General features: G+C 42.5%; 1 protein-coding gene and 1 long non-coding RNA gene across 3 annotated transcripts in view; one reads left to right on the top strand and one right to left on the bottom strand.

Moving 5' to 3' along the window:
• LOC108888250 (uncharacterized) overlaps nucleotides 1–321 on the bottom strand; it is a 47441-nt gene extending 47120 nt beyond the window's left edge. For both annotated transcript variants that reach the window (XR_001961787.2, XR_001961788.2), the window contains exon 1: nucleotides 177–321. This is a non-coding gene — a long non-coding RNA (uncharacterized LOC108888250). The remainder of the gene's footprint in view (nucleotides 1–176) is intronic.
• A 134-nt stretch (nucleotides 322–455) lies between these two features.
• LOC108888248 (mitochondrial calcium uniporter dominant negative subunit beta) lies at nucleotides 456–12262 on the top strand. The gene is made up of 8 exons (XM_018684157.2): nucleotides 456–770; nucleotides 9001–9070; nucleotides 9209–9376; nucleotides 10891–10995; nucleotides 11150–11310; nucleotides 11397–11600; nucleotides 11741–11857; nucleotides 11979–12262. Exons 1-8 carry the CDS (start codon nucleotides 663–665, stop codon nucleotides 12054–12056), a joined length of 1011 nt encoding a protein of 336 aa, XP_018539673.1. The 5' UTR covers nucleotides 456–662; the 3' UTR covers nucleotides 12057–12262.
• The last annotated feature ends 68 nt before the right edge of the window (nucleotides 12263–12330 follow it).

The raw sequence follows: 12330 nt of genomic DNA, 5'->3' as shown, positions 1-12330 counted from the left end.
AGATTTCTGAAGTGCTGCTTCTGTGGTCCATCTGCTGGTCGGGGGCGGTATAATAGCAGTCTATGCTAACTGCTAACACTTGTTAGTTTGTTAACTTGTTGAAAGGTGTTTAAATGCTACAACACAGTGCTAAGATATCTATCTTTACTGATTTCACCCACATTATGGCAACTTACCTTTTTGTGAATGTCATGCGCAAAAATTCCGGAGCTTTTAAGACTAGCACGACCCCTGAGGGGTCCTCCAGCCTTATTTTGTTAGCAACCTGTCTAATGCATGTGTATTAGCTCTTTAAAGTTGGTGCCATTAATTGACATGCCATTAAACAGACAGTGTGGCTGGGAGGACATGCTGTTGCTGCCACCGGTTCCCTGCTGGCGGCTTCATGAAAAACAGACCAACGAGAGAAAAAGGAGGGGGACAAAGGAAACGGGAGTCTGGCACCGAGCGCGCTGTAGTCAGGAGGAAATGGTATGCAGCTCCGGCTGGGGTGTGCCTTCCTCTGTCCCGTAGCTATCGTCACATCTGTTGGTATTTACAGCAAGAGCAACAACAACAACACGTTTTCAACTTGAACACCGGGCTCTGGTTCATTGTTCTGTGGAGGTATCTCTGCCCGGTATGCCCGAACAACACCACTGACACACGGGTAACGGCTGAAGATGGCTTCGGTGCGGATGGTCGGCAAAGTTACGGCGAGACTTTTGGGAAGTCTTCAGCCTCTTCACTGCGGGCTCAGAACTACACGTCCGGCTACATTTCTTCACCAAGTAAATGAATCTTTTAACTAATTATTTGAATTCGGCTTACGTTTTTTATAGCACTGTTCAACTATTAAAGTCTGCCGAGCTATTTGATGATCTTGCTTCCTGCTTTTTTAAGAAAACACAGTGTATACTTATGCATACGGTGGTCGGTTTGAATAGCTAACTACAGTCAATTGAAAGCACTGCTTAAACAACAACAGTTTATAACTTGTCTTAGGTCAGATGTAAACTTTATAAAAATATTTGTTTTCACTTTCTCCTCGCTGGTTTGTTATTATGACTAGAAAAAGGCATCTCCCTCTCTCCTCCCTCTGTGTCCTGTAATTTTCATTCAGGACCTACAGATCATCTAATAAATTATTCAAGTACATTACCTTGCCCTACAGGGGTTTATGTAGTCTACACATGTCCACATGACTGTTAAAGACAATGAAGAGTGTGTGGGACTGATCATTACTGAACATTATCTCATCACCAAAGTAGTGCTCATTCAATTACTCCTCAGAGAAAGCTGCTCAGGCAGCCATTTGGAGAATAGACTGCTAAATATACTTATGAACTTTAAGTAGAGAGCTGTCTCGCCCTGCACAATCCCCAGAGAACAACGCCATACTCTGCAGCCTACAGTGTGTTTAGCAGAAAGGTCTATATCTTTATGTATCATGTGTCAGTACTGTGCATCATTCAGGTGCTGGCCTATATATCATACTGCCTGGGTGGAAGTCAAAAGATGCACAGCACATGTCTGCACGGAAATCATCAAAATGCAAACAGTTGTGAAGGGAAGTGCTGCAGAAAGTGAAAACCCAAATAGTATCAGAGTATCCTATGAGGTTTTTGTGGTGTGGCTCTACTCACATTTATATGAATGAACTGTTAAATGAGCCAGTTTACTTGACCTCTCTTTTATATCATCCATGTTGTCACCCACTGCAAGAAACTGCAGAGGTCAGCAGAGTCGTGAGCAGGCAGGTCCCAGCTGGCCGCCTCAAATCTGTGACAGTGCAGGGAGAATACTGGATTTCTCAACACCGCGACAGTCACCACACCGAGTGAAAACTGATGTACATTTTCTAGGATTGGAAAAAAAAAACCATTATATCTGTTAGGGCAAGCTGTCATGACTCACTCCTGCATGCAAGAGTGACTAAGATGAGGTCTATTCTTAGACCTGGACAGTAGAAAAAAACGGAGCTGCAGTTTGTCTCTTTTCAAATGACATACTGAAAGCAAAGTGTCCCAACAGCCAACACTGTTTATTTATCCCTCTGAGGACACAGATAGACACACTGACCACAGCCATTGTTTCATCATCTGAATATTCTGTGTGTTCCTAACAAGCCTTATTTTCACCAGAATCTGGTTAAGGTTGAAAAACTGTGTATCTGAATCATATTGGCAGACAGCAGAAAAGTGCTGGAGGAGCTACTTTGATACGGATAATTTGTATAATGGATAGTGATACGGATAATTTAATGTTGTTTTCTGCAGTGAAACCCACTGGCATCCTCTGAAACTGGTCATAGATTCTCTTCTGTGTGATGGAGCAAGCTAACTTTCCCCCAAGCTTTATTTTTAAGGTGTTTTTAGGTGGAATATCAGTTTGAAACTCAAACAGGCTGATCTAGTGTTGCGTAGTTCCCAGGATCCAGGTGAACTCAGGGCTTTACAAACTGGGAGAGCATTCTCAATGACTTTCCCTCCCAGAAATGTTCAGGTTTACACGCTGAACATTTGAAACTCTCAAGTCAAGAGTGTGTTTTTTAATGAAGAGACTGCACTACAGTTTGTATAAAATAGGCAGCTACAACACCTGTAGTAAGGCAGCCACTGTAAAGACAGACTGAAATGAGCTGACTTCTATTCATGTAGCTGGTTAAATATGTGGTTGACTTAGATGCATTCTTAGCAGACAGGAGTTGAGCAGAAGATGATGATTTAAGTTGCTGTTGTTGTGTAATTGTCATATTTATGTTGTATTTCTTTTATAACATTGTAAAATTCAGCCGTTACTCACAAGAGTCCACAGACTCACTCTAACATCTGCTGTAATTTTTGTATTGCCTCCAGCAAACGATTAAACCTATAGGGAGTTTGGCTTTTATGCCAGTAAGTGATGGTGCTGTTAGATAATTTGTTTCTCATCATCTGTAATACTATACAGGTAAACATTGTATGATGGGGTTTGAAACACTTACTGAGCAGGACAGGAGAGCTGACAGAAGTCTGACTGGACTGTGGGTTTTCCGATGCAGATGGGTGATACTGAGTTTGCTGTGCAGGAACTGACTGTTGTTCACTGCATGTATTAACAGTAACACATTAAAGGAAGAGTGCTGCATTTTGGGATACATACATTAAATACACTTCTTTGCAGTTCCTCTCCTGAGTCAAATGAGAAGATTGATATGAGTTTCATAGTGTATTGGTTCAGGAAGATAAACAGGATGAAGAAGAGGAAACTGCTACTGTATGTCCATCAAAAATGGAAGAAAAAATCATGGGTACACATGAGATGACTGATGTGGATCACTTCATTTGACTATCCAAAAATATAATTTTGTTCCTTTAGGCCTGAAATAATGTCCTCTGTTCCACAGAAACCTTAAACCCCAAAGCGTCACAATAGCTGAGATAGACTTTCACTTTGTCACCGAACAGGTTGATGTTTTTATCTGACAGCTGGCTCCATCTGCTGTGTTGGATCCTTCATCATATGGACTGGCCTTGTATTGTGAGAATGGAAGACGTTTCATTACAGCAACCTTGACTGCTTGTTTTTCAGAGTCAGAAAAGGCCATTCTATCTGCGGAGGCTGTTCTTTATTAAGGCGGTGTCCACAGGAATTGAAGACACACAGAGTCTCTCAGACTTGAGCAGATATAAAGATGTTGAACCTTGGACCAGTGGCTGCGTTCAGACCCCATTTATACCTGGTATTAACTCGGGCAAAGGGCAGCCTAGAGGTTCAGACACATCATTTTCAACCAAGATCTTTTGCTGCATGTCTCTACCCATGCAACTATTAACTATCCTGTAAGTAGTTCTTTATCCAACAAACTCCAGTGTCCTTCTTGAGGGGGGCGGTTGATTCACTCAAATTGGTAGAGGCAAAGTTTTTGTGTCAGCTTTGTATTTTAATTCAGGCGAGGTTGGATTTTGATTCTGGAGTTGTTTTTTGCTCCTTTTAAAATCTGGCTCTTCTGGACCTTTGCAAACACTGCGTGAATTCCCAAATCGATGTCCCCTGTTTTAATCCCCGTCTTTTCAGTATTCAGCTCCTTCATTGTGTTAATGCCGGGCGGCAGGGTAAAGCACAGCAATTAGGGTTGAGCTGTGATTAACTGTAAGATCAAAAGTCTTTCTCTCACGTAGTATAAATAAATAAAAGTCCTGCCTCTGCACCACTCGTTCTGCCTGCAGTGAAGACGCAGATAAGAAGTTCTGTCAAACAGACAATTACACTCTTCACATGGCAGAATAACTATTTGCAAAGCTGTCAGGAGTTCAGAGGCTCGTTTGGATGAGCTTGTTGAACCTGTTTGACTAAAGGACGTCTTGAAATTCCTGAGCTTGAAATTCCTGAGCTTGAAATTCCTATAAAATAAATTAATAGTAATAGTATATATACAAATATAAAGTATATAAATATATAAAGTTTGATTTTTAGCGTTTGTCGTGTTTGCATGAAATCTGCTACACAAACACAAACCCTCTCTTTCCACCACCTTCATATCGTTCGTCCTTCAGTCGTCAGCACCTCACTCTATTTTCCCATCGTCCTCCTGACCTGACTGCATCATTAGCTGGATAACAGAAAACAAATGCTTCAATGCAAATCATTTTCATGGTAGAGTGCTGGCTGTCCTCACTCATGATGTCAACGCAAAGAAATTGGATTTTCTCTCCTCAGCAGCCTTCGTTTTTCACCCCAACCTTCAGGCCGTTTATCACCCGTGTACATTTTCCTTTCCCTCTTGTTGCGTGCCTGTGAGATACTGTAAAGACATTCTGTCATGAATACATGCGTGTATGCAGGGGGGAAAAAAGGGACTGTCCCTTCACTTAGTGGTATCAAACCTGTGGTGAGAGTAGGAGGAGATGCCAGTAGGAAGTCCAGATGCAATATCTCAGCTGTGACAGAATTGATAATGGAGTGACCTGCTTGGCGACTGCAGGGAAAATGGGGGCTGCTTGTCACCATGATAACCCCGATGATTGCTTGTGCAGGAAGCCAAGACCCTGCTTTACTGCAGGAGAAGGAGATGGCAGTTTATCACCGCTCAGTTTTCACACCCTCTCTCTCCCTGTTTCCCTGTTGGTGTGGCATAAATAAGATACACATAGACTGAGGGGTAAATATACTTTCAGCTGATTGTTTGGACAAAGAGCAGTTGGATGAAATGATTTGGTGGTGAGGGGCCGGTGTGAAGCGTCATTCCCCACGGCTCCCAAAATGTGTGAAGGACAATGGATAGACAGCGATAGACATCCTGCACTGAATATTGATCAGCTGAGTAATTAGGAAGTGTGTTTTGTTTTGATAAGCAGAGAAATGTTCAGTGGAGCAGCCAGTGGTGACATTAGGCATCATGTAGAGTGGAGCGGCCCACTCCTTCCTGCAGGCTGAATGCTCTGTCTTCTTGTGAAATGACAAGGGCGTGATACCCTGTTACTGACAGCCTGTTGTTGTAGTGTCTGGGCTTGTTCAGGTAGTGCACTGTTTTACGTGTTTAATAGTCTATGGGTGTGTCTGTCTTTTTCCATCCCATTACAGCATCCGTCCCAATGAAACTTTATACCTGCAAAACTAATGACATTCAGCTCAGCTGTAAGTGCGAATTAGTAAATGATAGCATGCTAACATGCTGAGATGGTAAACACTGTAAACACTCTCAGCTAACATCAGTATATATTGACTGTAACTTACCATGTAGCACAAAGCACTGCTGTGTCTAAGCTGCTGGCCTAGCATGGCTGTAGACACTTTAAAGGTTTGTCTGTTCTGTTTGCCCATGGGTTGTGCAGCAGCAGTCAGATTATCCCCACAAGGCACATAAAAATATTATTGCCCTTAGCTTCCTTACCTGTCTTGTCTTTTAGTGTAATGAGGCCGGGAAGCTCATCCATTGCTGCTCAGTCGTCTGTCTTGGATGTAGAAGCTCAGCTCTAGAGGTTATCTGTCACATAACACTCCTCTCCTTTAATGCTATAGATATATAATTGTTGCTGTGAAGTCTAAGAGCATTTGTAGCTGCCACAGAGAGGTGAGAGAGGTAAAAGTATTTGTGATCCAGTGTGCCACAGATGGTAATATCACAGGACCAGGAGCATAGCTTTGGAAATGGACTGTTATTCATCATAGAGCTACATTAGGTGTCACTGTGTTCACGTTGTGCTGATTTAAAATGGGATTGGTGTATGTGCACACAGCATATAAATGAACTGGAAGGCAGTCAGCTGTTGAACTGACTCTGGTCACTGATCTTAAACACACTCCCACTCAGTAAAAAGACAGATGGTCCAGCTTCGTCCTCCATGTTCAGCTCCAGATCTGCTGTTCCATTAGCCATGTGAGTGCATGTCGCTCTTTCCTCTATTAAACCACTTTGACATGTAGTGCTTGCTAATGAGATTGACATATTATTCACATTTTATTCCCATGTATCCAGCCTATGTGTTGGCAGTCAGCTCCTGCACCACTCAGTTTAATGAAGCGCTGTGGCTGCAGCAGGAGGGCAGCAGGAGGGGCGGCTTATAAAACTCTGTTCCAGGCCGTTTAACATACTGGTAATGTGTTTTCTGTTTGGGGTTAACTATGAGCGGTCATAGATTCGTTTTCAGGTTTCAGGGACAGTATGGTTATGTACTAATGGAGGATATGATAAAATAAACAATAAGAGTACAAATTTATCATCTGTCAGAGAGTTTCTTGCTGTATCAGACTGGTGGTTCCTCTGCTTTTTGGCTGAAAAGTCAGAAATATATTTAATTTAAATATTTGTTTAATCAGGCGCTGACCTCAGATGTGTCTTGGGACGTCCTTGGAGGAAACTCTGTATAAGACCGTTATAGTATAAAATCAATAAGTGGAACAGTTTTATAGCACTATGGATTTTTTGTGTGATTTTTCCATCAGTGCAGTGAAGTACCTGAACTGTCTTGTAGCTAGAAACAGTCATGTACAGAGGATTTTATCCACATCACCCACTCCGTATGATATACATCACAGCTTCCAACATTTTTTAAAACAGAGAATGTACATGCATCCTTGTTAACTTTTAACTTTTATGGTCTCAGATGTTCTCAGATGCTGTTTTTATTTAACAGGCTTCTCTCTGATTTAGTATTGTTCTTCCATAAAGTTCACACAAGAGACAGATTATAAAAGGCTGATAAAACTTGAAGCAGCAGAGGCAGAGATTCACTGACTTTTCATCTCTTCTATGAGTCAAACTCCAGAATGGCTGGTTTCTACAATTTCACTATTGCAGGTCAATGGCGTCTCTTATTAGACCCTGCCTGCCTCCTAAACGCTCACTTCTTTCAAACTCCCTCAGCTTCAGTTTGTGCTGTAGGCTTTTGTTAGAAAGTTTAAGCCTCAAGCTCAAACTGGGCACCAGGGTTTTATTGTTTTTTCCTCCAGAGCCACAGAAAAAAAAAAAAAAAACTTTCATCTTGTGTAAAATCTGTGATGTGTCCCTTTAACTATCTACATACATTCACATGGACCGTCTAAATAAAAACCTCTCCTCCACTCTCGAAAGAGAGCTGGAGTGCTGATGTGTAGGTGGTGAAGCTCTGTGCTGCTCTGAGCCGATAGAATAACATCTGGAGATCTCACACAAGCAGCTCAGATTTGTCTCATTGGGATCACTTTGTTTGGCTCTTGTTAGGATATTCAGTATGTATAAAATCACAGATTCCTTCACACTGCAGTGCTCTACTTCATTAGCAAGCTTACAGGATGTTGTGGTATAAATTTTCTTGTAATCCCCAGGTAACAGAAGATGTAATGATGTTTCACCCTCTGGCTCCAACCATGGGATTGCTGTCTTTGTCTTTCACTTCATGTTACCGGTAGAACAAAAACGCTCCTGTCACATGGACAGTTATTCATCGCTGTGTGTGAAATTATATCTTCCTGTTAAAGCCCCCCCCCCCGCTCTGAACCAGCCGAGTGTGAGGGACTGCATACATGGCCTTCGCAACTGTGCCTTCAGGCTTGTCCGCTTCTCTCAGCCCATAAAAATGGACGGCTCCCTCGTTCCTCTTTAATGTAATATTGATCGAATGAACTCCCAGGTGGAGGATGAAGGGGTGGGCGAGAGAGAGGCCGCCACGTCCCCCGGCTGTCCGTTTCGGACAAAGATGTATCCAAATGGGACCCCTCTGACTCTGATCTAAATAAGACGTACTGTGGAGGATTCTTCAAACACAGGGATGTGGCTGAAGCTCAGAGCTTTTAGTAGGAACCTGGATGGTGTAATAATCACATCCACAGTCAAAATTTGTGGTCTGATGTTAAAATAGCTGCTTTGTATCATGTCCCGGTGGCTTCAGATACTGAAAAGAAATATGAGTTTGCATGTAAACTAAACTGACCACGCCCATGGAATGCAAACCACAGGACAGAGGTACTGCTCCTGCTGCTGACTAGAATAATGAACTGTTCCTATGGATGCATTCTCCATTATCAGGGCTGTGGGAGAGACTTGAGGTCTTGTGGAATGATTATACATTGCACTGAGAGACTCACTGGCATTTCATTCAGCATTAAATACCACAGACTAAACTTAAATGAAAATTCATGCATCAGCAAAAAAAAAAAGAAAAAAGAAAAAAAGAGCCGGTTTAATCTGCACAATCGTCTTTTATCAGCTGCTCAGGTCACCCAGCGTTTAAAGAGGGAGTAAAAAGCTTTTCAAAAGGCAGCGTTTGCAACAAAAGACATCCCTATTAGTGTAAGAGCAACACACTCAGAGCAGAGCCAAAGAACAGGAAACTCGATTGATGCTGCTCGTTGGCAGCCTGTTTTTGAGTGGATCTGTTTTTTCAGATCCTCCTTTTCAGGAAGCTCTGGATCTGTTTACTCTCCACTGTTGACTGATATGACAGTTTACCAAGGGAGGGATGTACTTCTGAACACACTGAACAAACTGAATAAGGCAATAAAACTCTTCATGTCCTCTTGTCTCTCTTTCTTTCTTTCCCTTTGTCTTTCCCTTTCCAGGTTCACCAGAGGCAGCCTCTACTTGGAAATTGTCAATCACTTTTCTACAGTACACTCACACCCTCCAGTGGTAATATACAGCTACTACTTCCACTTGAAAATAAACTGCTTTATGTTACATTGCTGCCCTCTTTTTGTCACTTTTTCTGCAGGATCACAACCATAAACCCTCTGAAAGTAAACCTCCCTCCCCCTCTTTGTGTTGCAGACGTGTCTTTGAAGTACAAATATGGCCGCCTGGTTCTGGAGGTCCCGCTGCCATCCAGGAATGAGAAGTGTCTGTTCTTCCTCAGACCCATGCTGATGAACGTGGGAGACCTGATCACAGATCTGCAGAAAGAGGACCCCGGAGTGACTGCATCTGTTCTCTCCAAGGGTACGACACGTCACACACGTTAGCTATGCACAAACTGGCTCAACCACATTCCTCATGTGTACGTCAGTCTGTTTTAGCCATGTTTTCTTGTCACAGCCTGCACAGAGAAATTGCACAGTAGTTCAGCACAATGCCTGCAGAATCAGTTAAAAAAAAAAAAAAAATCATTAACGTGTTTTCCCAGTCTTGGGGAAGCTGCTGTGAAAGTGAATCTTGGAAAGTTACCAATGATTTCACACAGGAGGAAGCTGAACTATAGCAACACTACTGTGGTTAAATAAAGCTAATTAGAAAAAGTCAGAAACAACCAAACCTATGGGATTTAATAATCACATGTCAAATCAACCAAGATTAAATCAAGACTACAAAAGACACACAACAGCAACACTAAATGAAAAAGACACCAGGCTGAGAGGCAGCAGGTCCAGCAGAGCTACAATCTTCTCTGTTCTGATGCTGCTACAAGAGCTTTTAAACACTTCATTCACAGCCAGGTGCAGCTCATTGATGACTAATCAGGTAACACCAGGGTGGAGCTGCTGAGAAAATGACACTCAGTTGAGTTTACTGCAAAAAGTGCCTACTTGTTCTCAGATTAAACACAACACACCAGACACAGGGTCGGGGTCCCTGAGCAGGACTGAATACGTTGTCTGGGCGTTTTCTTCATAGCAGTCGGAAATGAAAATAGTAGTGGAACTGGTTCAGTTACAGTGGAGAAGTAAGATAAAAATCACTCCTTTCCTTTTATGGCCCAAAATTGCTTGTAGTTTCAGTAGTAGGTCGATCAACCGGTCGTGTTACGAGAGCGCACTGCTAGATTGGTGGAGCATTCCTTTAATGCTGTTCAACCAGACTGATTTTTCCATCTTCTGCTCCTTGACTTGAAGGCCTGATAAGATAGAAACAAAGCAAAAATAATCACAGAGAAGTCATAAAAAATAAATGTAACAGAAATATATGTAATTTTTTGTTCTCTTCCTTTGTTGGCCCCTCAGATCTGTGATCTCTGATTAGCGCAGTTAGAGCAGAGTCCATAATGTAATAAAGGTGTGACTCATACTCCACACACATACTTACTTTCATCTACACCACCTTCATACAACATGCAGGCCTGTTGTTCACAAGCTGCTGGAAAGTTTGTTGACATTATCAGAAGTGAAAGTAGATTGGGTAAGTTGGTAGATATTTTATCATTTCATAGAAGAGCAGAGATTTTGTTACTCAGGCAGTAGTTTTCCTTATTTCCCCCATGAGTCTCATCTTTATAAAACTCTGTGTAACTTTGTTTAAGCTGTAAATTATGGACTCCCTGTCTGAGAGTTATGTTATATATGCAGGATTGATCCGTTTAGCATTTCATTATTTTCTTCTGTGCATTTTCTGTCTCTGTTTTGTGTTTTTATTGTGTTTATTCGGGCAGTCTGTCAGAAACCATCTCTCCCAGGAGCCTTAGATGAAGTTGTGTTACTGTAATAAAAGCACTGAGTTAGATGTTTGTCTTCCTATGACAGATGGAGAGCGAGTGGCCAACACCACGTTGATCGATGCCCTGCTGGATAAAGACTTCCAACTCGTCATTAACGATGCAGTTTATGACGTCCACTCGCCTGAAAAGGGTATAAACACTTCTCTCTCCGGCTGTAAACGATCCTCATTTTGCCTGCGTCTCATTTACATCCAGTCCTGCTGATACACAGCAGATTATTATCTCCTCTCACATTTAATCTCACTGTCTCGTCCTCATCCACCTTGTTGCGTCCTCTGTTGCAGTGTGTACGTCCAGTGAGCACGCCATGGAGATGGAGGACATGAAGCACGTGGTGCATCTGCTGCACACAGCGCTCCACCTGCCTGAACACCACCTGCTGAAGGAGAGGGAGCTGCTAGAGAAACTGGACAACCTCAAACAGGAACTGTCACCTTTAGAGAAGGTGTGAACGTCTTTTTATCTGCTGCTACGGCAGGCTTCTCTGAATCAGCCAGTAACCAGTCTCCTTTATTTGTTATTCCCCGACAGATGAAGGCACAGTTGTCCCACAAAGCAGAGTTCCAGGCATCCAGGGTACTCTGGGCCGGCATGGCATTGTTGTCTGTGCAGGGTGGTGCTCTGGCCTGGCTCACCTGGTGGGTCTATTCTTGGGACGTAATGGAGCCCGTAACTTACTTCATCACCTACGCCACCAGCATGGGAGCCTTCGCCTATTACGTCCTCACCAAACAGGCAAGTCTCAGGGACATTAACTCACTCATTATCTCATAGAATTTAAAGGAATAGTTTGGCATTTTGGGAAATTCGCTTCCTTACATACAGATGTATTCCTCCCGACATTAACGTCAAACCAAATGTATTCTCTCCCTCAGGATTATGTGTACCCAGATGCTAAAGACAGACAGTTCCTGCGTTACTTTTATAAAGGGGCCAGCAAGAAGAAATTCAGAGTGGAAAGATACAATGAACTAAAGGATCAACTGGCTCAGGTTAGTCGGTTTGTTAAGTTTTTATAATCGCACATTAGACAAATCCTTAGCTACAGGTAGAGACACTTTCATTAGTCATGAGTCCTCTGTGTGTGTGTGTGTGTGTGTGTGTGTGTGTCAGGTGGAGGAGGACCTGAGACGTCTGAAATACCCGACTCAACTTCAGCTGCCACTGGACCAGATCCAGCCGAAGCCATGAACGAAGCCAAGCCATGAGGAGACGTCTCTCTCTTTCTCACATGAGCAAAAACAACTCTTAACGACTCTCCTTTTTACCAGGATCCATGTCATTCTGTGTTTTGTTTACAATCTTGATAATGATGCTAATTCTGTCTTTGAGAAAAATACAAACACTGAGAACTATTGCAATAAAAATTATTTCCCAAACACTGGGAAAATCTCCTGTCTGCAGTGTCTGTTTATGGAGATCTCAAAGGTATTTTGATGTTGGTAAACACTGATAAACATTAGTT

This window comes from Lates calcarifer, linkage group LG5 (assembly GCF_001640805.2).
Source record: "Lates calcarifer isolate ASB-BC8 linkage group LG5, TLL_Latcal_v3, whole genome shotgun sequence".
NCBI lineage: Eukaryota > Metazoa > Chordata > Actinopteri > Centropomidae > Lates > Lates calcarifer.
This window is presented reverse-complemented; position numbering and strand designations above follow the sequence as displayed.

Excerpts from the sequence above, each read along its gene's own strand:
- LOC108888248 (XM_018684157.2), top strand. The coding sequence starts at position 663 with ATGGCTTCGGTGCGGATGGTCGGCAAAGTTACGGCGAGACTTTTGGGA. Across the intron at positions 10,996-11,149 it reads CGTCCACTCGCCTGAAAAGG|TGTGTACGTCCAGTGAGCAC; the intron begins GTATAAACACTT and ends CCTCTGTTGCAG. Across the intron at positions 11,601-11,740 it reads ATTACGTCCTCACCAAACAG|GATTATGTGTACCCAGATGC; the intron begins GCAAGTCTCAGG and ends TCTCTCCCTCAG.